At 38.5% G+C, this 23893-nt stretch overlaps 2 protein-coding genes across 3 annotated transcripts in view; one reads left to right on the top strand and one right to left on the bottom strand.

Annotated features, from left to right (window-relative positions):
- ST13 (ST13 Hsp70 interacting protein) overlaps positions 1-20380 on the bottom strand; it is a 28875-nt gene extending 8495 nt beyond the window's left edge. Inside the window, exons 1-7 of the mRNA XM_032644566.1 lie at positions 18792-20380; positions 13661-13718; positions 11499-11574; positions 9719-9789; positions 5001-5067; positions 786-870; positions 554-664 (exon numbers count right to left, since the gene is read on the bottom strand). Of these exons, the coding sequence (XP_032500457.1) occupies positions 554-664; positions 786-870; positions 5001-5067; positions 9719-9789; positions 11499-11574; positions 13661-13718; positions 18792-18901 (578 nt within the window). The 5' untranslated portion in view covers positions 18902-20380. The remainder of the gene's footprint in view (positions 1-553; positions 665-785; positions 871-5000; positions 5068-9718; positions 9790-11498; positions 11575-13660; positions 13719-18791) is intronic.
- Positions 19458-23893, top strand: part of XPNPEP3 (X-prolyl aminopeptidase 3) — a 60481-nt gene continuing 56045 nt past the window's right edge. The window contains exon 1 of one of the 2 annotated variants that reach the window (XM_032644564.1): positions 19458-19603. In XM_032644564.1, coding sequence (XP_032500455.1) covers positions 19540-19603 — 64 coding nt within the window. In that variant the 5' untranslated portion in view covers positions 19458-19539. The remainder of the gene's footprint in view (positions 19604-23893) is intronic. The other variant, XM_032644565.1, reaches the window with a different exon arrangement.

The following is a 23893-nucleotide window of genomic DNA, read 5'->3' as shown; positions in this document are numbered from 1 at the left end:
TTTTCCATAATATATTGGCTGTTTAATGTTAAGTTACGAAGTCTGAAAATAACAGAAAGTTTGTAAGACACTGATATAAAGCCACTCTCTCTTCTTGGAGATAACTGAGAAAAATCCTTACCTTACATTTGGCTATATGTGGCCAAAAACTGTTAACACTGGTATTCACTGAATGGAAGCAGTGAAAAGAATTTTCTTACTTGTTCCTTATGACATTCTCTCAATTCTACATATTGAGCATGTATTACATTAAAATTAAATCCTTAGGCAATTTTTTAAATATTTTTTTTTGATGTGGACCATTTTTAAAGTCTTTATTGAGTTTGTTACAGTACTGCTTCTGTTTTATGTTTTGGTTTTTTGGCTGTGAGGCATGTGGGATCTTAGCTCCCCAACCGGGAATCGAACCCACACCCCCTGCATTAGAAGGCAAAGTGTCTTAACCACTGGGCAGCCAGGGAAATCCCGCGATTTTTTTTTTTTAAATAAGGTATATTAAAACATCAGGTTTAAACTTAAAGAGCTCAGAAAATAACTAAGTCTCATTATTTACCTGTGTGCTTTCCCCCGCCACTTGTATGGCTGAGCAGAATCAGGATTTATTTCAATAGCTCTGTCACAGTCTCGGATGGCAGCATTTGGCTTCTGTAATTTGATGAAGACACTAAAAAATAAGTATGATATTAAAAAGTATTCATTTCAAACAGTAACTTTTTGGGGGTTGCCACAGAAGCAATTCTATCTAAACAAATAAGCAGAAATCAGTTTTTATTTAGAATTCTCACCTCGCTCTCTTGGCATAAAGAATGGCCAAACGAGGATTTAGCTTGATGGCATCTGTGAACAAGTCAATGGCTTTCTGTAGTTCACCTAAAGTGAAACAAAAGTTTATTGAGAAATAGTGTATAAAAAATATTAATAAAAACTGTTGGTCTCTTTAATTAGCCTTTCACATTTCCCTTTTAGCCTAGTAAGACTAGTTTCTAAATTAACATACAAAACTGGCTCTTCAAAGCAAAATCTTTACCATACCTATACTGTAAATCACTCAATACAGACAATTTGGGGGAACATAACCCCCCTAAAAAATATTAGAATACCACATTCTTGGTAGGACTCATTGGCTTTTAAATTTAGATAAAATCAAAGGATAAGTCAATTTTATTCTATTAATTACATTTTCTTGTATCCATTAAGTTAAAAGGACAGGGCTTCCCTGGTGGCGCAGTGGTTAAGAACCCGCCCACCAATGCAGGGGACACGGGTTCGAACCCTGGTCCAGGAAGATCCCACATGCCGCGGAGCAACTAAGCCCATGCACCACAGCTACTGAGCCTGCACTCTAGAGCCCACGAGCCACAACTACTGAGCCCACATGCCACAACTACTGAAGCCCACGCACCTAGAGCCCATGCTCTGCAACAAAAGAAGCCACTGCCATGAGAAGCCGGTGCACTGCAACGAAAAGTAGCCCCCGCTCACCACAACTAGAGAAAGCCCGCGCACAGCAACAAAGACCCAATGCAGCCAAAAATTAATTAATTTCTTTTTAAGTTGTTTCTATGATAAAAAAAAAGCAAGAACTGTAAAAAAAGAGATGTGGAGCAGTGAGGGTGGCAATGTCCAATCTGATTCCAAGATCTGAGAAGCTGTTTAATGCCCAACGTATATCCACTGCTTACTAGAAAATAAACATGGTTATTAAAGAATGAAATTAAATATATTTTCTTTCCATTTGTATTATTTTTTTTCAAACAATCACTAACTTGTTAGGACATAGATACTTATTAAATTGTTTGAACCTAACTACATTATAAACTAAACTCTTATGTATTTCTTTTGGCCTAGGAGTGCTGTGAAAAAAGTGAGAATGGTTGAGGACACTATAAACAGAGCAAGTTTGGGAAACTCTGCCCCAGTGCAAAGCTATCATCATTAGCTACCTGGACTACAAAAATTTCTTCCCTCCCTCTGTGGAGTCATGAAAATGCACCTTAGATTTGTTGCAGCGAGCACAGCTGATGGAGAACGCCGCCTTCTAGGCTCAAGGCTATACTCCATAAGCTGCTCCCAGCTAATGAATGAATACAGGAAGGATACCCAGGTAGGCCCATTCTTGTGAGACGTGCAACTCCTCTAATGGGCAACCTTGGCTTGCCTAGACTTTTAGAAACACACACACCGTTGAAGACTTTTCCTACACAACCTTCCATCTCTCCTACAGAGGGGTAAGACCTACATGATAGCCTCACTGTCTTCCCAGACTCCTCCAGTTCTCCCTGCTCCCCCACCTTGCCTCACAGGTATTTTCCTAATATACCTCTGCCACACCAACTCATGTCTTGGCTTCTACTTCTCCAATGAACATACCCTTAATTTGCCCCTAAAATCTGATCTACACAGAGTAGCAAGAATAATCCTTTACAAAAGTAAATTCTCACTATGATATCCTCCTAGTCAAAAAACCCTCAATGGCTTTGCATAACCAAGGATAAAATCCTATATCCTTAGCATGATCTACTAAGTTCTTTAGTGAGCTGTCAAATCATCTGTCCTCCTCACCACCTTCCCACCCCCCCATCTCCCACCCCCCAAGCACTTCTCTGACCTCAACTCTACCACTCTTATCCCTTCGCTCAGCACACTCCAGATAGTCTGGCCTTTCTGCTATTCCTTGAACACGTAATTGCCCCCAACGCTCTCCCAATTAACCTCTGTATTTGTTCTCCCCTATGTCCCCAAAAGCGCTTCTTTACACGGCTTGCTCCCTGCACTTCATCAGGTGCTTTCCTGACCACCTTATATAAAATATAGCTTCCATCATTGACTATCCCTTTACTCAACTCTATTTTTCTTCATAGCACTAATTACCACCTAACTTTATATTATAAATTTGTTTATTTTTGTTCTCCCAAAATATAAAGTCTATGAAGTAAAGAACTTGGTCTGCTTTGTTTCCCGCTGTATATCCAGCATCTGGAACATGGTAAGCCTTCAATAAATACTTGTTGAACAAATATAATAAACTGAAAAAGCCTAACAGAAATACCTCTAATAATGTGACAGCTGGAAACACTAAGGTCTTAATAAGAAAAGTACCAGTACCTTAATATTAGTACCAGGTACTATTCTAGGCATATTATACACATTTACTCATTTATTCCTTATGACTCTATTAGGTAGGTATTATTATCCATATTTTATAAGGGAGGGAACAAAAACAGAGGCAGAGAGAGTAACTTCTCTAAGTTTACGTAGCTAGTAAGCCCCAGAGCTGGGATTCAAATCCAGGAACTTGGGCTCTTTAAACCCAGGGTTTAACTATATTCCTGCCTCTCCGACCCCAGGTGGGGCCTGAACCTACAATCCCTAGCTTATAATACTAGTGTTTTATCCCTGTAACATACACCATAAAATTGTACCTATTCTAAAATTAGAACTAGGCTATATTTACAAATAAACATAGCTTGGAAAAAAATAAGGAAAAACAAAAATGTGACTTATTAGGTGGTGGCTGCTTCATTTTCACTTTGTTAAACATTGCTTAGACAATATATAAGTAAATTTTAAAAAATACAATATGCCAAAATAAGTGACAAAAGTAATGAGTCGATAGTATGGCACAGTAAGATCCTGGGCAAGTCAAAACCCCTCTAAGCCCTCAGATTATTCACTGATCTGTAAAATGGGACTAGTATGAGATTTTAATGAAATAATGCACATTAAAATATAATAAAGCTGGCAGGAATGTAGAAGGCACAATTATATGCTAGGTAAATAGAAATCTTAGGTGGTAGGGAAATTAAGAAAAGATTAGTGTGGAAAAGGAATGGTCAGGAAGAGAAGTGGCTGGGATGAATTGATGGGTACAACTTAAAAGTTGAAATAGGTGAAGAAGAGCTTTACAGAGAAGCACAAGTAAAGGAACATTCTAGGAAAGTGAGGTCTGGCTGGAATGGAAGGTTAATACTCAAAAATAATAAGGCTGGGAAGGCAAAATATAGGATCTAACTCTAGCAGGTCCAATGCTATGATGAGCTTCAAAATGTATGCAAAAGTTAGTCACAGGTTACAAGCAAAGGAGTGTGTACCAATAAAAACAAGTTCTAAATAAGAATGATCTAGGGGCAGTGAATAGAAAGCAATGAAGTAGAGACATGTCAGGTAGACAAACTATTAAGGTAACTGCAATAGTATAAACATATAAGGACTTAAGCTTAAGAAGGTGGTGGGATTACAATGAAAAGGAACCTGAACAGCAATCGATACTGAACTCATTCTAAAATAAAACTTTAGTCATCTTCTAAGTCTAAGGATGAAGTACAAATGCACAACAGCACTATACCATAGCATCTATTCAATGATGGCATTGAGACACACTACACCACACAGCTATAAAGGGGTTTGCACAGTACCCAAGTTAATAAATAATTTGTTCTTATAAATTTTAACTAATTAAACATAATACTTAATACTACCAGCACTCTCCCACTCTGATAGGATTTTCTGAAGGGGTTCTAACATGCAGAAACTAGAACAAGAGTGTTGTATTGAAGGACAATATTTGTCAAGGGTGTTAGAATGTAAAAAGTCGAGGATCATTGATCTAATACCATTTTTGGGGAAAACCTTTCAGCCTTTATTATTATTATTTTTTCAGGTTTTCCCATCAGGCTTTTATTATAAAGAAGGTTCGAAAGCCTCCTGTCAGTGGAGAAACACTAGACTATAGTCAGGAAAGTACAGTCTTTGAGTTACAATCAGGATCTGTACATGCCCTGAAGCAAGATAATTGATACCTGAGTGATTTCAGCCTCTTTATTAATGGGAAAGGGGTGAGTGGAGGACAGGACGCTTTCTTCTCCAGTACCATATACTCAATAAATTTAAGTTCCCTTCCAGTTTCCCACCATTAACAGTTACTGCAGCAGAGAAGTAGAGAAGAGAATATTCAGACTACTGTAGGAAATGTAGCAAAGAGAAAAAAAAAAACCACTCACCATCATTTAGGGCATCAATGGCAGCCACTTTTTTATCATTTGCCTGATCCATCATCTCCTCAGTTATCTATGGGGAAATTGAATATCAACTAAGTAGTAGAAGAAAAGCAAAGGGAAGGAGGAAACAATTTGGACTTTCTTAGGGATGTGGTAGTCACAACCCCCATTTCCACTCATTTTTCTCTGGTCTCAAGGGAACAAAGAGGAGAATTATAATAAAGGATTAGTAAGAAATCTTACAGGATACATTTTAATCTTTCATACTAAATAATAAATTTCATTCCCTATACTCTGCCCTAGACATGACTTTTGCTTCCCTCCATCCCGATCTGAGCAGGTTTTTCTGCCCTAGTTTTTACCAAATCCTTTCTAGTTATTCACAAGTATAGGCATAGCTTATTTTATTGCACTTGGCAGACAGCACAAATTTTACAAATTGAAGGTTTCTGGCAATGCTGTGAATCTACTGGAGCCATTTTTTCCAACAACATTTGCTTACTTTGTGTCATTTTGGCAATTCTTCCAGTATTTCAAAATTTTTCATTATTGTATTTGCTATGGTGATCTGTGATGTTACTACTATGACTTGCTGAAGGCTCAGATGGTTAGCATTTTTTAGCAATAAAGTATTTTTAAATTAAGGTACGTACATTGTTTTTTAGACATAATGCTATTGTACACTTAATAGACTACGGCATAGTATAAACATAACTTCTACATGCACTGGGAAACCAAAAAATTTGTGTGACTCACCTTATTGTGGTGGTCTAGAACCTAACTCACAATGAGATCTTGGAGGTATACCTATACTAAAACCCAGTCTCCCCACAAGTGGAAAAGCTAGTTCCTAAGAGGCTTGAATCTTAGAAATGTCTCATTCTTTTGGTCCTATGAACATCTATTGAGCACCTATACTAGATAGAACAAACACCGTACAAGATGTTGACAGTACAATGATCATTAATAACGAAAACATACAGCAAACCTCCTACAAGAAGCGATTCCTTTAACAGTCAAAAATCCACTCTATCACCATCACTGTAAAATATTACTGAAGGTGCTGGCTAATCATTAAGAAAATGATTTGATACGTTTAAAAACTGGAAGGAAAATACCAACTGTCTTTATACACATACCTAGAAAATCTAATAGAACTGACAAGCTATTAGATCTACTATGACAATTCAGTAAAGTTCTCTTTACTGAAGAGAACAACAAGAGAATACAAGAGCAACATAAAAAACAAACCCAGAGTTCTTCCACATCAGCAACAATTATAAAATATAATAGAACAAGATACCATTCTAAGAGCACACAAGACTTTCATGGGAGGGAGCAGGGGAAAAGATAAAATTCTATTAAAGGACACAGATATATATCATGCTCTGAAAAAATTATCAACTGTATCAATCTACCCCCAAGTTACTCAATAAATTCAAAGCATTTCCAACAAAAATCCCTACAAGTTTTGGACAAACTAAAACTTTTTAAAAGAATAAAGGAAAACACACTTTCCACATAGTAAGACATCCAACAGAGCCAGGATAACCTGCAAAAAGACGACTTCAGTTTATGGTAATATGATGCACATGATAGTCTGAACAAGTCTAAAACACACCTTATATCAATAAAAGCCATCTTTGGCCTAAGAATGTAGAAATCCTCAAACAACAAAATAAAGTGAAGGCTTGAAATCCAGCCAGGTGCCAAGTGCTCCATCTGCTATCACCCTTGTGGAAGGTGTCAAACTGGGTGACCTTGCAATTCTGTTTTTGAAGATAGTGCAGGACACATGAAACAAAGTCTAGATTCAGGTGATACAAATGTATGTTGTCTAATCAGACATCCTCCAAAACAAATCTGGAACCCCAAATGCCTATACCTGCAGGCATAATGGTATATCAAAAATAAACCTGTCCCAAAGAGGGAAACCTATATAGAGAGAAGAAAAAGAAATCTCCCCTGAAAATTCGTAACCACAAGCCCGCCTTTGCAGAAGTAATTCACATTACTTCTGTAGTTAAATAAGCAATGAAAAAACCATGCTGAGAATCTGAAGTGATCCTTGAGCTGGTCGCACCAACTCAGTGTCTTGATTGAAGCAAACATCTCTTTCTTTGGAGGAACACACCTTCTACTCAGGCCTCAAAACCTTTCCACAGGTAAAGTTTACAAGAACTCATGGTCAACACATACACGCGTGCATACACACGTGCATACACACGCACACACACAAACTACAGTAAACAAAGTACCTCAATGAGCAAGAGTCAGGAAAAATAACAAGAGAATAAGACCAGTAAAACAGTCCGATAAAGAATTTAATGTGTTTAAGAAAATAAATGCAAGTTCTGAAAATGAGTAAGGAGCAAGAGACTTAAAAATAACCAAGTGGTCTTTAAAAAGAATCAAAGAGAAAGTATCAAAATGAAAAACAAGCATTCAAATTCAAACATCAATGGAACAGCTGATTAGACAAAGAAAGCATACATAATTCGTCAGTGATAAAGAGATGGAACTTAATAGTGAAAAAGTCTGTATCTAACTACGGCTCCAGAATGAGAGTAGAGAGAATGGGAAAGAAGCCATTTTTGAAAGAGATACTAGCTGAAAATATTCCAGAGCTAAAAAAAGTTAACCCTAGGATTTATGATGCCCAGTAAATCCCAAGTAGGATAAATAAAAAGTATTATAAACCTAGACACACCGAGATGAACGGCACCATCAATAAACAGAACATGATTAATTTTTTTAACAAATATTGATAAAGTATTTATATTCGTTATGGAGAAAAAGCTAAATTATTTAAAGACATTAAAAAAGACCTAAAGGGCTTCCCTGGTGGCGCAGTGGTTGAGAGTCCGCCTGCCGATGCAGGGGACACGGGTTCGTGCCCCGGTCTGGGAGGATCCCACATGCCGCGGAGCGGCTGGGCCCGTGAGCCATGGCCGCTGAGCCTGCGCGTCCGGAGCCTGTCCTCCGCAACGGGAGAGGCCACAACAGTGAGAGGCCCGCGTAACGCATAAAAAAAAAAAAAAAAAGACCTAAAAATAAAACAGATACCACATTCATGGATAATCTCAACAATGAGGAGATGTAGCTTCTCCATTTGTTAATTTAGGTTTAATGCAATTCTAACGGAGGGGGGTAACAATCTGATTCTAAAATTTATATGGATGAACAAAGGGCCAATAGCAACCAAAATTACTCCTAAAGGTTTGGGGGTCCTTGCCCTACAAGATAACAAGACTTAATATAAAGCTAAATACAACAATGTGTCATTAGTGCATGGAAAAAAATTAGACAAGTAAAACAAGAAAACACCAAAACAGACCCACACATATACAGAAACCGTGTATTTTGGCATTGGTGAGGAAAAGGATTTTTCAATTATGGTGTTGATGGTTAAAGGTGAAAGGCAAACATAAAATTTTCAGAAGGAAAAAACCAATATATTACAGCAATTATAACCTTAAGGTAATAAAGCATATAGAAGAACTTTCAATTTAACTATATTAGAAGATTTTGTATGGGGGGAGGGATAAATCAGGAACTTAGGATTAACATACACACACTACTGTATATAAAATAGATATCCAGCAAGGACCTACTGTACAGCACAGGGAACACTACTCAATATTCTGTAATAACCTATATGGAAAAAATTCTGAAAAAGAATTAATAGATGTATATGTATAACTGAATTACTTTGCTGTACACCTGAAACTAACAACATTGTAAATCAACTATATTCCAATAAAATTAAAATATTTTTAAAAAGACTTTGTATACTAAGACAATGTAAAGAAAATGAAGAAAAACCACAAACTAGTAGAAAAAAATGTGGAGCACACAGACGACAAACTGTTGGCATCAACTGTTAGCAGAATATAAACTGAACTTAAAAATCAGCAAGAGAGATAAACCAGTAAAAAAAAAAAGGGAAAAGTCAGAATAAGACTTCACAAGCACCTGTGAATAACCAATAAACATGAGACTATGTCAACTTTATTAGAAATCAGGAAAATGCAAACTTAAAAGCCACAAGGACATATCATTTCACACAGTAAGGTTGGCAAAGATGAATTATGACAATATCAAGAACTGGTGAGAATATGGACCAATCTTTTAAACTGCAATTAGTATATTACAATGTTTCTCAAGCTTTGTTTCATTATCAACCCCCAAAGAGCCTTTTTAGGCAATTTTTTCTTACTTCTCACCCCCTCCATTTTAATACTGCAGATATAGTGCACATACATGAATGTGCTATGACCTTTGGAGTACCACTAACCATTGTAACACCTAAGTTTTTTTCAAGCCCCCCTCCCAAGAACCGATTTTCACCACCTTGAGGGCAATATCTTTTGTTGGGACAAAACCATTTTAGAAAACTGGCAATAGATATCCCAGTAACAGGCAATTCCACTTGTAGAAATAAATGTTAGATGAACTCTATGGTCTCAAAAGCAGTCGAACCAGATGCAAACTGAAATAGGTAAACAGAAAACAAGTATTTCAGAGATTGTTAGAGACTACGATTAAAAATAAAGGGAATTTTCACAAATATTTTAAAGAATAAAATGCTTTCCTAGATGCCTCAAGTCAGAGAAAGATTCAACTTGCACTTTTCCTAGAAGAGAGATGTCATAAAATTATTACAGTAGGTAGGCTTTCACATTCCTGGCAGCAAGCAGAAAATAAGCCATTGAACTCACCTCTACATTTTCATCTCCCATTTCTTGAGGGGCATCAGTGTCTGGTTCAATCACACCTTCATTGTCAATTTCTGTTGAAGTTAAGAAAATGAAAATAAGACCTGGGCTATCCAATATAGTAGCCACATGAGGCTATTAAAAATTAATTAACCTGGGCTAGTGCAACTGATGAACTGAACATTTTACTCTAGAATAATTTAAATACTTTACTTTGTTAATTTTATTTAAACTGGTACACTGTAAAATATTTCCCTGTTAAACACAATCTTATTGTTTTGGTAAAATTATATTTCATTTTAATAGTCACATAATGCAAGGTATTTATTATCATATTGTAGTAGGTACTCTGGCAAGTGCATAGTTTCTATTCCTATTACATATTACACAGACATACTGATTTAGTCAGTGTCAACAAACTGATTCAGGTGAAATATTGTGTTCTACACACCAATATACTATAATGTTTTTTTAAAAAATATTTTATGCAGATAGCACAAGTTATAGGGATACTCTGATGTAAACCATGATAAAATGTTTAATTTTACCATTTTCTGCCTTTGAAAACATAGTATGGATAAATTTTAAACTAAAAGTATACTACTCGTACAGAACTGACCCCCAAAGATAGCACTACAAAGAGCTATGCTGCAAACTTCATGATGGACAACTGTATAAACAAAACAAAGTAACCGTTATATATCAAAAAATTTTTAAACAATAAACATTAGGAGACATTTTTAGCAAAGAATAAATGTGATAAAAGCAGTTTCCTCTCAACTGTCAAAAAAGAATGAAATTAAAATTGGCTACCTGAAATCAGAATTAACATCCAACAATAAATTTTTAATCAAGTTTTAACAGGAACTGAGCTTGTAACTTTTTCTAATTATAAAACAGCTTGATTCCTGCACAAAATGCTTTTAGATGGAGTTAATTTTTTAAAAATTATTAGTCATGGTAATTGTTAGAAAACTGTAAGACTAAAAAAATTTTACAAAAAGTAAAAGATCTGATTAAGCCCCCAAACAACAAACCCTTTCTAACACACCAAAGATCAACGGACACAAAATTTGAAAAAAATTTGAAAAATGAGTATTTTTTTTAAAGCTTTTAGATAGGTTCTGTGAATTAAGAGACTGCCCAATTAATAACTGGGGTATACATTTATAGTCTCAAAGGACCTCCAAATTTATGAAGAAATTTGTCAGTTTTCAGTCTAAAAAAACCAAACCAAACAAACAAATAAAACCCCAAGCCCATAGCATAGACATCAATTCTTCTAAACTGAACCAGTTTTATTAACACAGATGCAGGTACTAAAGGAAAATAATTTTTTGGTACTGGATTCATTTATTGGAAAACTTTTACATATGTCTAGAAAAACCTGGGTATCTGACCCAACTTATTCAAATACAAATTTCATGACGTCTGAATACTGATCAAGCATTTCCATTAAAAAGGTAACATCTGCATTGAGATACGCTATAAATACTCTGGATTTGAAGACCTAGTATGAAAAAAGGAAAACAGCTCATTAATAATTTTCCTATATTGATTACATGCTGAAATGGTACCATTTTACATATTGTTTAAAATATATTATTTGAATTAATTTCAACTGCTTTAAATTTTTAAAACGTGGTTACTAGAAAATTTTAAATTTCATATGTAGCTCACGTCATACTTCTATTAGATAGCACTAATTTAGTCAATTTAGTAAAAATCAACACAGGACCATATCATGAGATTATCAAATACAAACTAACTACCATCTCCTCACCTAGATCACTCTCCTCACTTGATGGTTCGTCTGTCTTTATGTTTTCCTCCGCCTTCCTACTATCTGTTTTTTCTTCCTAGCAAAAGGAAGGCAAACAACGCTATCAGCATTTAATAACACACCCAACATATATGCTATTCATTTATACCAATTTATGTATAAACTATTCAGATACACTGTATTTCAGTTGCTGATGCTCTTTCTTGTTTTGTTTTGGTAAACTAGCTTTTGCTTTCTATTTTTATTTCTCTTTTTAAATTAAAGGGACTTCCCTGGTGGCACAGTGGTTAAGAATCTGCCTGCCAATGCTGGGGACACAGGTTCAATCCCTGGTCCGGGAAGACCCCACATGCAGTGGAGCAACTAAGCCCATGCGCCACAACTACTGAGCCTGTGCTCTAGAGCCCATGCACTGCAACTACTGAGCCCCCATGCCACAACACTGAAGCCAGCGTGCTGTAGGGCCCACGTGCTGCAACTGAGTCCAAGCGCCTAGAGCCCATGCTCCGCAACAAAACGAAGCCACTGCAATGAGAAGCCCACGCACCGCAACGAAGAGTAGCCTCCGCTCGCCACAATTAGAGAAAGCCCGCACATAGCGACGAAGACCCAACAGAGCCAAAAAATAAATAAATAAAAATAAATAAATTAATTAAGTATAGGTCCAGTCCCTAATCCAAACCATTTAGAAAATGAGTTTTAGAATTTTTTAAATTTTGGATTTTAGGAAGCTAATAAAGTGGATATACCACATATTATGTAACACCCTTAACAGGCACTGTAGTCCACAACTCTCCATAATCAAACACATACTACTTTCTCAAAATAAAAATTTTTTAGCAGAGATACAAGTTAATACAATTTTGTCTTCACACATGTATCACATGGCAAAATATCTTACCTAGGGCTCAGAATCTACCAAACTCTGACAACTGACTCACCAAAAAAAGAATTACTACTTCTGAAGCTTTTACTTAACTTCTCTCATTTCACTGTTCAAAGGTAAGCTAAATAATAAAACAGCAAATTTTCTTATCAATTTAAGACAGCTAGTCAGAAGACTCTGAGGAAAAAAACCTTTTAGACATGAAGGCAGAAAATAGGAGAAAAAGGAATTCCAAAGGGAGCATTCTTTTTTAAAAAATTAATTTATTTATTTATTTATTTATTTTCGGCTGCATTAGGTCTTCTTCGTTGCTGTGCACAGGCTTTCTCTAGTTGTGGTGCGAGCAGGGTCTACTCTTTGTCGTGGTGCACAGGCTTCTCACTGCGGTGGTTTCTCTTGTTGCAGAGCTCGGGCTCTAGGTGCATGGGCTTCAGTAGTTGTGGCACACAGGCTCAGTAGTTGTGGCTCGCGGGCTTAGTTGCTCCACAACATGTGGGATCTTCCCAGACCAGGGCTTGAAGCAGTGTCCCCTGCATTCGCAGGCGGGTTCTCAACCACTGTGCCACCAGGGAAGTCCCAAGGGAGCATTAAGAGTACATCTTCCCCCACCCCCATCTCTAAAATTTAGATACAGCAACCTCCTCCTGTTTGTACACACCTTTTTGGCAAATATGCTAAAGCAACTCCATGAACCACACTCAGAAATATCCCTCAGGTGGTAGGGCAGAAAAAAAAATTAAGAGTAACTAATTTGGGCTGTTTTTCATTTACTTTCCAAATACTAATAAAGTACCTACAAAAACACTATGCTACGTGCTAAAAAACAAACAACCAAAAATGATGAATGGGAATTCCCTGGCAGTCCAGTAGTTAGAACTCAGCACTTTCACTGCTGTGGGCCCAGGTTCAATCCCTGGTCAGGGAACTAAGATCCCACAAGCAGCGCTGAGTGGCTAAAAAAAATAATAAATAAAGATGAAGACTACAAATGCACACAGACACAGAGCTTACCACTTACAGGTCATGCATATAACATATATCCAGCATTTATTCTCACTTACTCTATACAACATAGTGAACATTCAATCCCACATTCTCAGTGTTAAACCAGATTATAGAGATTTGATGTCCAAATAGAAATTTTACAAAGATGTTACTTCCAAGTGATTTCTCGGGGAAATCAGGAATGGCAATTTGAGGGCAGAAGGTGACAAACATCCCTAAGAAACCTTATTGTACTTTATCAGTAAACATACAAATGAAATTCATAGCTTACCTTGGTATTTTCTTCCAATTTAGTTTTATGAGTAGCAGGTGGTATTTTACCCCCCATGCTTGAGAAAGATGAAAGAAAAGATACTTGTTTAGAAAACTAAAATTCAGTAAGCCAAGAAACATTTATTTATGCTGAGAAAAAGGTTACATATTTAAATAGTTACCTTTTCAAACCTTTAAGGGTAAACTCATTTGAATGCTTCAGTATTGTAAGTTTCTTTCAGCTTAAAAATTTATTTACTTTTAGGATACTGGTTAATAAAAATCTAACCCTTTCCTTGCCTCAGTAAGTCTAGTAAACTTAATTATATAGCTTCTCTGCCCATTCCCAGAGAAAAAGGAAAAGAGGTAAAGAAACATGCAATGACAAAATCATTTGTACAAGTTGTTAGAGTTCAGTAGATATACTCGAATCCAAAACTTTGAATTTTTGAATCAAAAGTTTGACATTTAGTAAGAATAGCTCAATTAAATTCAAATAGGCAGTTTATAAAATAACCATATGAAGTCACAGTGTAATGATTCAAAACATTTGTTTCCTCTGACTAGTACCTACAAGGGTTCTTCTTGGTTATATTCATATGCCCCTCACACTGAAGATTTTCTCCTTATCACCTCTAAACTTCACCCATTAGAATTTCTTCTTGGCCTCACAAGCCCTTCTTTCCCAAATACTCCAGGCCAACCAAGTGAGTTATACATAAATAACTTAAAAATAAGGAAAAAATAAGACCATGAAGAATTAGTGCTATATGCTCCTTTTAAGCATAAGGGCTACATGCAACAGTCCAGTGATTAAAAAATTCAGTGGATTAAGAGCACTCCACAATAGTGAGAGCTGGAGATCACCAAGACTTAACATGTGCCTTAAAAAAAAAAAAAAGAGGCCATTAACTTTTATGTAAACAAAGATATGTTAACTTGGAAAACAGAAAGGAACCTAGTCCAAAACACGTGTAAGCGTCGATTCTTTATAACTAGTTATCAGAGCCATGCTTACATTAATTTCAGTTGGGTGGGATTTCTGGACATAAGGTATGAGTATACTGGATTTAAATAGATATTGGTTTTCCAAAGTTCTTTTACCAACTTACACATCTATTACCAGTGTATGAGAATTCATCTGTTCCACACTTAGCTACTGTCCATCTTTTAAAAATTTAGCATTTTTAACAGGTTTGTAGTGGTATCTTATTGTAATTTGAGTCTCTTTTCATACATTTACTGGCCATTTTAAAAACCTTTTTCGTAAAGTTCACCTCTTGTCCAGCCTTCTATTAGGTTGTCTATCATGTTTGTAGGTGTTCTTTGTATATTCCGCATATGCACATTCTGTCAGTTTTACAAGTTGCGAATGTCTTCTCCCACCCTGTGGCTTGCCTATTCACTCAATAGTATCTTTTGATAAGGCCAACATGAAGTAAAAGTATAAATGCAAAGTAACAAATGTAATGAGAAACAAAATTTGCAATTTCTTGTATGTACCATTCAATTAAGAAAAATGTGTACCTTTCCCATTCTGTTTAATGTGACAGTAACAAAAAAAATCTTCAGTTACTCAGTACCTTTGATAAGGAAAAATGGCTCCCGTGTGCCAATCATTACACAATCCAAAACATCTAACTACGCAATTCAGCAAAGTGAAATGGTTTAATGACAGGGAACAAGCACACAAACACGACAAAATTCTTTAAAATTCTATTCTACCGAAAAACTTTTCGAAAGAGCACAGTAATCAAATACCAGTTCTTTGCAGTTAAATTTTAATGAAGGCACCAGACTTCCTAAACTGTGTTTTTCCTAAGTTTCAAAATGCAGCATCCAAGAATGTATTTAGAGTGACATCCAAACACAGTCCTAACAGTGTAATTTATGTTAAAACTTTGGGAGGTGACAGTCCTGCCAACTAATGTGTTAAACTAAATCTAATCCTAAGGAAATATCAGACAAACCCAAATTGAGGGAAATTCTGCAAAATAACTGACCCATAATATTCAAAATTGCCAAGGTCATGAAAATCAGTGAAAGACTGAAGAACTATTTCAGAACGAAGAGACAGGAGTACGAAGTGTAACATGTAATTCTCAAGATTAGATACTATTAATGTATCAGTATCGGTTTCCTGAGTTGATGGCTGTACTGCAGAGGACTGTCCTTGTTTGTAGAAAACACACCCTAAATGGTGTTGGGGACACAGTGTTGGAAATAGTTCAGGAAAAAAGTTCCTTGTACTATACTTGCATTTTGTTTGCAAGCTAGGAAGCTGTTTCCAAAAAACTAAAAAATTTAAAACTTGGGAGGAAAACCCAAGAGGGTTTATTCATAAACTACATTTAGAGTTTCTCACATTCCAAATTCTAGTTAACTATTGGAAGGTAACACCAATTTATAGGTACAGAAGTTTCATTTTATGCTTCCAAGATTTAAAACAAGATAGTTCTCCACCAAAAATTGCAAACTGGACTTTGCCAATATAGGCATTTATGTGGGACCACACAAGACTTCAGTCATAATTCTCTTAATTTGGTAACATTAAACCTACTCTGTGCTGTATTTACTTACACACATGTACAAAACACTGGGTGCTATATTTTAAATTCACTGAGGGTACAAATGCATCCTGTTCACGTCATTTAAAATATCTGCTGAAGGGCTTCCCTGGTGGTGCAGTAGTTGAGAGTCCACCTGCCGATGCAGGGGACATGGGTTCATGCCCCGGTCCAGGAAGATCCCACATGCCGCGGAGCGGCTGGGCCCGCGGGCCATGGCCGCTGAGCCTGCGCGTCCGGAGCCTGTGCTCCACAACGGGAGAGGCCACAACAGTGAGAGGCCCGCGTACGGCCAAAAAAAAACAAAAAAACAACAACAAAAAAACAAATCTGCTGAAAAGCCATGTGCCATGCATGCACTGTGCTGCAGACTAGAATACAAAGATTCTCCCTTTGATCTTAAATTGCCATAAAATAAAAGGATAAAAGTAACTGCAAGATACAAAGTAGACCGAGTTGTGATATAGGAGAAAATAGCATCAGAGAATACTTCTCCCCCTAGAAAAACAAAAATATTCCAAAACATTATTTCTTGGAAAGAATGTAGTCTCCCTGATTCCCACTGACTACTGGGCCAAAATTCTTTTCTTCATATTTCTCTTGTTCAATTTATTAAACTTATATATTCTTAAAACCAAATAAAATTTTAAGCTATAAACAATAGTAGAAATTATGGCAAATAAGCAAATGGACTGTTCTTCAATGTCTAAGCCTGGATATCCATGACTAATTTAGTATGGACTAAAGGAAAACCTGAGATGGTTTCTACTTGAGGAACCCTAAAAGTAGGATTAGGTTTAGGAATATTACTGGACCTAGAAGTCTCCACATTCAACCCTATCTCCTATAACTTTGGACTGCTTTAAGAAGACTGATACCAAGACAGAAAAGAGAGGAACTGATACACTTCAGAGACTACAATACTTGACAGAATTTTCAGACCATAAATTGGAATTCTCTACACAGCCACAATCACTCCAGCACAAGTTACAACACTGCTCTCGGATGCGTGTTAACTTTTTCCTCACAGTGTCCTCTACCTCTCTAGGAGTGGAACATAACATTGTATCCACTCAATATACCGCTCACTCTTGGTGCCAGATATTTCTTCCTGCAGTATAGGTCTGCTTTACCTGGAATTTTAAGAACTTATTAATTGTAGGCTCTTTTCTCCAATGAATAAGTAAGAGGAAGACAAAAGCATATAAATATCTTAAGTGACATTTTTGGATCAAGTTACTCAACAGAGAAAATGAGTAAAATCTAGACCAATTCCTAGTCCCAAAAATTTTTCTGTTAAAAAGCACAATTTGCAAAACGGTATTAACTGTTAACAACTGTTATTAAGCTACTACAGTAACTAATTGTAAGTGTTCTCAGAATTTTACATAAATTAACATGAGCAAAAATCTTACAGTAGCTAGAAAACTGGTGGGGGAAAAAAGGACTGAGAAAATTCTTAGAAGAAAAACATTACTATCCCACCACAGACAACGTTGATAGATCTGAACTTAAGTTTCTTCGTTAGAACAAGCTCACTGGAAGAAATATTCTTTCAAATGTTGGCTAATCGTTGGTTCATCTTCCCCTATAAAAATGTTACTAAAATAAACAAATCAACGTTTAGGGTAGTACCTTTTAGGAGTCATATTGTTTTACACTATTTATCCCTTTTTACTCGCTATTTATCACCGTGAGATGCAATTTGTATGTCATCTCTTTTAAATTCCTCACCAGGAGTACTGACTCTAAAGAATCATCTCGGGGAAGAGTTCCCTTTCTCCCTTAAGTTCCCCTTCAATACGAAGAATACTAATCTCTATTACATGCTAAATATCAAGACGAATTTCTGTACTTATCCATCTGTATCCCTAAATAGATTGTACTTAAACTGTTTCCTAGCTAGCACCTGGCACAATGCCTGTCCAATTAATTCCACGCTCGTAGCGCCGTACTCTGGAGTTAAAGATAACAAGAATAGATCGTGTTAACATGTGGGTCCTTGAAAAATCAGTTTTTTAAAAGTGTTTGGCGTGATGGCACTGCCACTACGGAGGTACAATAAGCGATTCCCAAAATAACTCTACGCACTTAGAATCGCTGTAATTGTAAAAGTAATCAAACACAGTTACCACTTTTATTGTAACTTATTAAATAACTTACACATCACACCACTTTTTAAAGGCACAGTGCGTAAAGGAGCTGCTTCGTGTCACTGCGACCTCAGCAGGACACCAAAGATTTCAAGAAAAACAACTCCATGCGAAAGCTAAGTCTTGCCGCTTTCACCCCTCCCCCTCACGGCTACAGTGCCCTGCTGCCCGCAACCATCTGCATCTCAGTATTTCGCCGAAGACACACCCCTGGCGACCTCAGAGCGGAGGGAACCCAGCTCTGCCTTTTCCTTCCCTGCCTCTGAACCATCTAAGCTTCCCGATCCTCCACGAGCCCCTCGAGGTCGCCGCCAGGGAGCGAGACTCGCCGCCGAGCTCCAGGTCCCTCCGCCCCGCGCCAGCTCGGGCCCAGCTCCCCCTCCCGCTGTCCCTGTTCCCTCCCCCATCGGCCCTCAGGCCCGGGTCTCACCTCTCCACCCACTCCTTCAGGAAGCGCATTTCCTCGGTGTGCAGAACGCTTGGGTCCTGCTTGCACATTTTCACAAAGGCTCGAAGCTCGCTCACTTTGCGGGGGTCCATGGTCCGGAGGCGGCGGGAGGCAGCAGGAGGCGGCGGGCGCGGCAGAGGCGGCAGCCCGATCCTAAGCCCGGTCTAGCTCAGCGTGACCGCGTAAAGGGGGCGGCTGTTGAGAGGCAGAACAGACTAGAACCTCCCCGGCCGCTGGCTCCGCCCACCCAACGGTCTCGTGACCCCGGGTCCTTCGCCCGTTCATTCCTATTCCTCTACCGCCGCGCTGTGCACTGGCTAGAATCTTCTAGAAGTGTGGCTGTTCGTGCTGGTGCCTGCCTCTCCATGCACGGATTCTTATCTTCACTCAGAACAGTGCTCTAGATGGATCAACCTCCTATCCGGTGCTTTCAAGGAGGCGGGAGCTGTCAGCCCCTGCGGGGAGTCATTTAGAATAGAATATTCTGTGATTGTGGCCGTTAAATGGAACATGACGTCATGACGCCAGGGTGGCCCTCCGGCCGGAGCGGCGGTCACAGCTCCGGGCGTGACGTCAACATACTGCGCCCCTGTGGGAGGAAAGCCCGTCGAGCAGCGCCGGCCGGAAGGGGAGGGACGCCTGGCCTGGTTTCCGGGCGACTCAACCCTGCCGGCGGCGGCATCATCGTCAGTTTTCCGCGTTTCCTTCCTGAAGTGCAAGCGTGGCGGTTATGCCTTGGATAGTCTCGGCAACTAAGCTTGTTCCCGCGGTAGCAAGCGCCCGCAGCCTCTCAGGTTAGACTCACCTCCCACAGTGTCTCCTTCGGGGTTTGCTCTGAGAAGCCTGAGGCGCACCAGAGGGGTCCAGGTTGGTCTGAGGCGACCCCTGCTTCAGTGGACTCTTCTGCTGGGGTCTCTATTCCCAAACCCTCTGTGCGCTCCTTGGATTTCTTCTCTACCCCCTGTCCCTGGAAAAGGGTGGGCCCGGGGTTCTCTCTGCAGTTGAGGTATTCTAAGAGGTTGAAATGACTGCAGAGAGAAAAGGGTGTACTGTCTTCCCAGAGGGGCTGTCTTCAAAGTAACTCGGACTCATGGAAGTTGTGTCAGTTATCACACTTGCCCAGGCGACACAGTGTCTCACATCACGTAGCTCTTGTTTCTGTTAGGTTAACTTAAGTCGGATTTTCGTGTTTTCAAAGAGTAGACGTGAGAGCTGGCTGCAGAATGTACAGGAAACACGTGTTTAGTACTACACATCCTTTGAGTAGTTCCTCTCAGAAGAGGTAATATTTGGAAATACTCCTGAGGCTTTTTATGTCTGAAAGCCTTGCTCGAAAAGGCAAGATAGTAAGTCAGGAAGAGAAAAACAAATACCGTATATTAACACATATATGTGGAGCCTAGAAAAATGATACAAATGAACTGGTTTGCAGGGCAGAAGTTGAGACACAGATGTAGAGAACAAACGTATGGACACCAAGGGGGGAAAGCCGCGGAGGGGTGGGAATGGTGGTGTGATGAATTGGGCGATTGGGATTGACGTGTATAAAATGGATGACTGATAAGAACCTGCTGTATAAAAATATAAATTAAATAAAATTCAAAAAAAAGAAACTTAAAAAAAGAAAAGGCAAGATAGAGTAGTCCAGGAATGGGGGGCGGGGCATTTTTTTAGGGTGTATTCTGTCGCGAGCAGTGAACATGAAGCTTGATCGGTGAAAGCTGAATCGTCTTTCAGGCAGATCTGCCATTGGATCATATTTTAGTTTTGGGGGCCGATAGGTGAACAATGTGTGAGCCGGAGCATATGGTATTTGACACCAATGTTAAGTCTTGACATGTGTTTCTTACGTTGGTATACCTGAATTTATTGAAAATGGAATGGTAATTATATCAAGACTTACTCCTTACTCTAGAAAGTAAAAATAAAAAGTAATCATTGTTCAGTGCACAGACCTTGCTCTTTGCTTCTAACACTTAAGTTCCATAAAGCTGTCCCTCTCCATGAGAGTAGGTGAATAGATATGCAGTTAGTCAGTCTTTTTTTTTTTTTTTTTGGTACGCGGGCCTCTCACCGCTGTGGCCTCTCCCGTGGCGGAGCACAGGCTCCGGACGCGCAGGCTCAGCGGCCATGGCTCACGGGCCCAGCCGCTCCGCGGCATGCGGGATACTCCCTGACCGGGGCACAAACCCGTGTCCCCCGCATTGGCAGGCGGACCCTCAACCACTGGGCCACCAGGGAAGCCCGCAGTTAGTCGGTCTTGATCACAGAGGCCATAACTTGTGATTTAGAGCTGGAACCATTCTTTGCTTGAAACTTTTTTTCCATTTGTTGAGGCTTTGTGTAAAACCTGATTAATCAAAATTTAGAGCTAGGTACTGGATTATACACACCAGTGTCCTGGAAAAATGTAGTCATTATGCTTCATTTTGCTTCAGTGGAATAAGTAAATTTAACCACCTCTCATATTAACATCATAATATACATTTATAGGCTTTTTGAATGAATGAATGATCTCCTTGGATCTTCACAAGTCCAGTAAGTTAGAGCAAATATCATTTTACTGATGGGGAACTGAAACTAACACAATATCACAAGTAGCAAGTCAGGAATGTTAGTTGTATGATTCCCATCTAGTCCTTTTTATGTTATACCTCTGCTAGGTCTTACTCTGCTTAGTAGAGTCCTTTTGGACCTTTTTATTGAGCCAGAAAGAATGTATCTTCATTCAGTAACTTTTGAGTTAGCAGTCATTGTGGGTGAATTTCCACTTCCCTGGAGTTACAGTCTAGTCAGATGATAGAGAAGCAACAAATAAATGAATATATATAGCAAAGGATGGTAATAGAGTCTTGACTCAAGTGACATGGGAGCCCAAGAAAGGCAATAATGGGTTGTAAGTATGTTATTCTGGGATTTTATAAAGTTTTAGAATTTGAAAATTCCACCGACTTTAGATGTTCATAAATAGAACTTCAAATGTCTGTGGTGCTCTTGGGTGCTTTTCCTTAGGAAGACTCTGGGAACAGGGTGTTGAGTACCATAAGTAACTTCCTATTCTGTGAAAGTCATGCATTCCTAAAGTGAAAATGCTTTGGCTAATTAAGAGTGTAATTTCATTAGTTGTGATATAGTTATTAACACCTTCTAGTCATTTGAGAAAAAGCAAAATAAAGCATTAATGATGCATAAGTAAGTTTTATATTTTAAAAGACTAGATCATTTAAATATAAGTGTGAGATGAGGAAGGGAAATATTGAAAACATTAAAGAATAAGTAGAAAATAATTTTTAAAAGCCTGTTTGCAGTTAATTCTATTAACATTAATTGAGCACCACATAGGAGAACTAAGCACACAAAAAAAGTTTCTACCATCATGCGAGACGGACAAAGAAGCAAGTAACTGTGGGCTTCCCTGGTGGCGCAGTGGTTGAGAGTCTGCCTGCCGATGCAGGGGACGTGGGTTTGTGCCCCGGTCCGGGAAGATCCCACATGCCATGGAGCCGCTGGGCCCGTGAGCCATGGCTGCTGAGCCTGTGCTCCGCAACAGGAGAGGCCACAGCAGTGAGAGGCCCGCGTACCGAAATAAATAAATAAATAAATAAATAAATAAATAAATAAATAAGCAAGCAAGTAATTGTAATGTAACATACTTGTGGGGAGAAGGAAAAAGTGTTGATATTTTCTGGGGGCAGAGAGGGGCAAAGAGGAAATGTGGGCGTGACTTCAAAGGTTAGGAGAGTTGAGACTTGAAAGAAGGCTTAAATTCACCAAGCCAACTAGAGTGATGGAGCCATCCTGGCAGAGAGAATGAATGCAAAGGCCCAGAACTCTGAAACAGAATGACTGGTGCAAAGCTTTGCATCATTAATAAGCCTGGAGCTTTTTTCAAATATGTTGCTGGGCATGTTAGTAGCTGTAACACCAAAAGGGTTCTGTGGTCAAATAAGTATGGGGAATGCTGCATTTTATAGTGCTCATAATAGACTATTTCCATGTCTCTAAGAGGGAAATGTCTTTGGCATTAATTTGCAAAATGTATTTGACCATGGAGCCCTTTTTCTCTGGTGAGTCTTGAACTGGTATCCCTTTGAACACAGTTTGGGAAAAGTTGGGCTCAAGCATGAGATGTGTAAGAAGACACATGATAGAAAGTCAAGTTGGGAAGAAAGCTGGTGGCTGGCTCGTGGAGTGTCTTGTATATTATGTTAAGCAACGTTGAGCTTTTTCCTCTAGGCAGTAGGAAACGAATAATTTTAAGCTATTGAATAAGATTAAATCTGAATTTTTAGTTATCTGTTAAGAATAAAATAAAAAATGGACCAGAGGGCATGTTATTGCATTCTCAAATTTTCAGAGACACTGGTTTTTGCTTTTGTTGAAAAATTGCATTTTTTTCTAAGTCTGATTAGTCCCACATGTGTAACAATAAATAAATTCTACTAAATGTCACATTTTATATAAGTGGCACTTAAAATACTCTGAGCTTTTATGATTTTATTTTCTGCAAATAAGCATTAAATGCTAATTGTCCCCAGTCTCTCCTGTAGAATAAATGAACTTTCCTCCCCACCCACCTACCAACTAAAAATCAAACAAAACAAGAGCTCACGCTTTATTCTAGCAGTCGTTTAAAAATAGTCGATTCTAGGGCTTCCCTGGTGGCGCAGTGGTTGAGAGTCCGCCTGCCGATGCAGGGGACACGGGTTCGTGCCCCGGTCTGGGAAGATCCCACATGCCGCAGAGCGGCTAGGCCCGTGAGTCATGGCCGCTGAGTCTGCGGCATCTGGAGCCTGTGCTCCACAACGGGAGAGGCCACAACAGTGAGAGGCCCGCGTACCGCCAAAAAAAACAAAAAAAAAGTCGATCCTAGAATTTTTTCTGGTTTCAAAATTTGTTGCGTTGCTATATATCACTGAACTATGTTTTTCGAAAGGTGGTTGGGTTTTAAGTGCTACTAGGTTATTTGCTCCCATCTTTTAGTCACATTAAAATTTATAGTAATTATATTTCTAAGATAAAAGATTAATATGATCAATAAGATCTGTTTGTTTAAAAAAAAGGAAGAATTCAATGACAGGGAA

The sequence above is a fragment of the Phocoena sinus genome, chromosome 10 (assembly GCF_008692025.1).
Source record: "Phocoena sinus isolate mPhoSin1 chromosome 10, mPhoSin1.pri, whole genome shotgun sequence".
Lineage (NCBI taxonomy): Eukaryota > Metazoa > Chordata > Mammalia > Artiodactyla > Phocoenidae > Phocoena > Phocoena sinus.
This window is presented reverse-complemented; position numbering and strand designations above follow the sequence as displayed.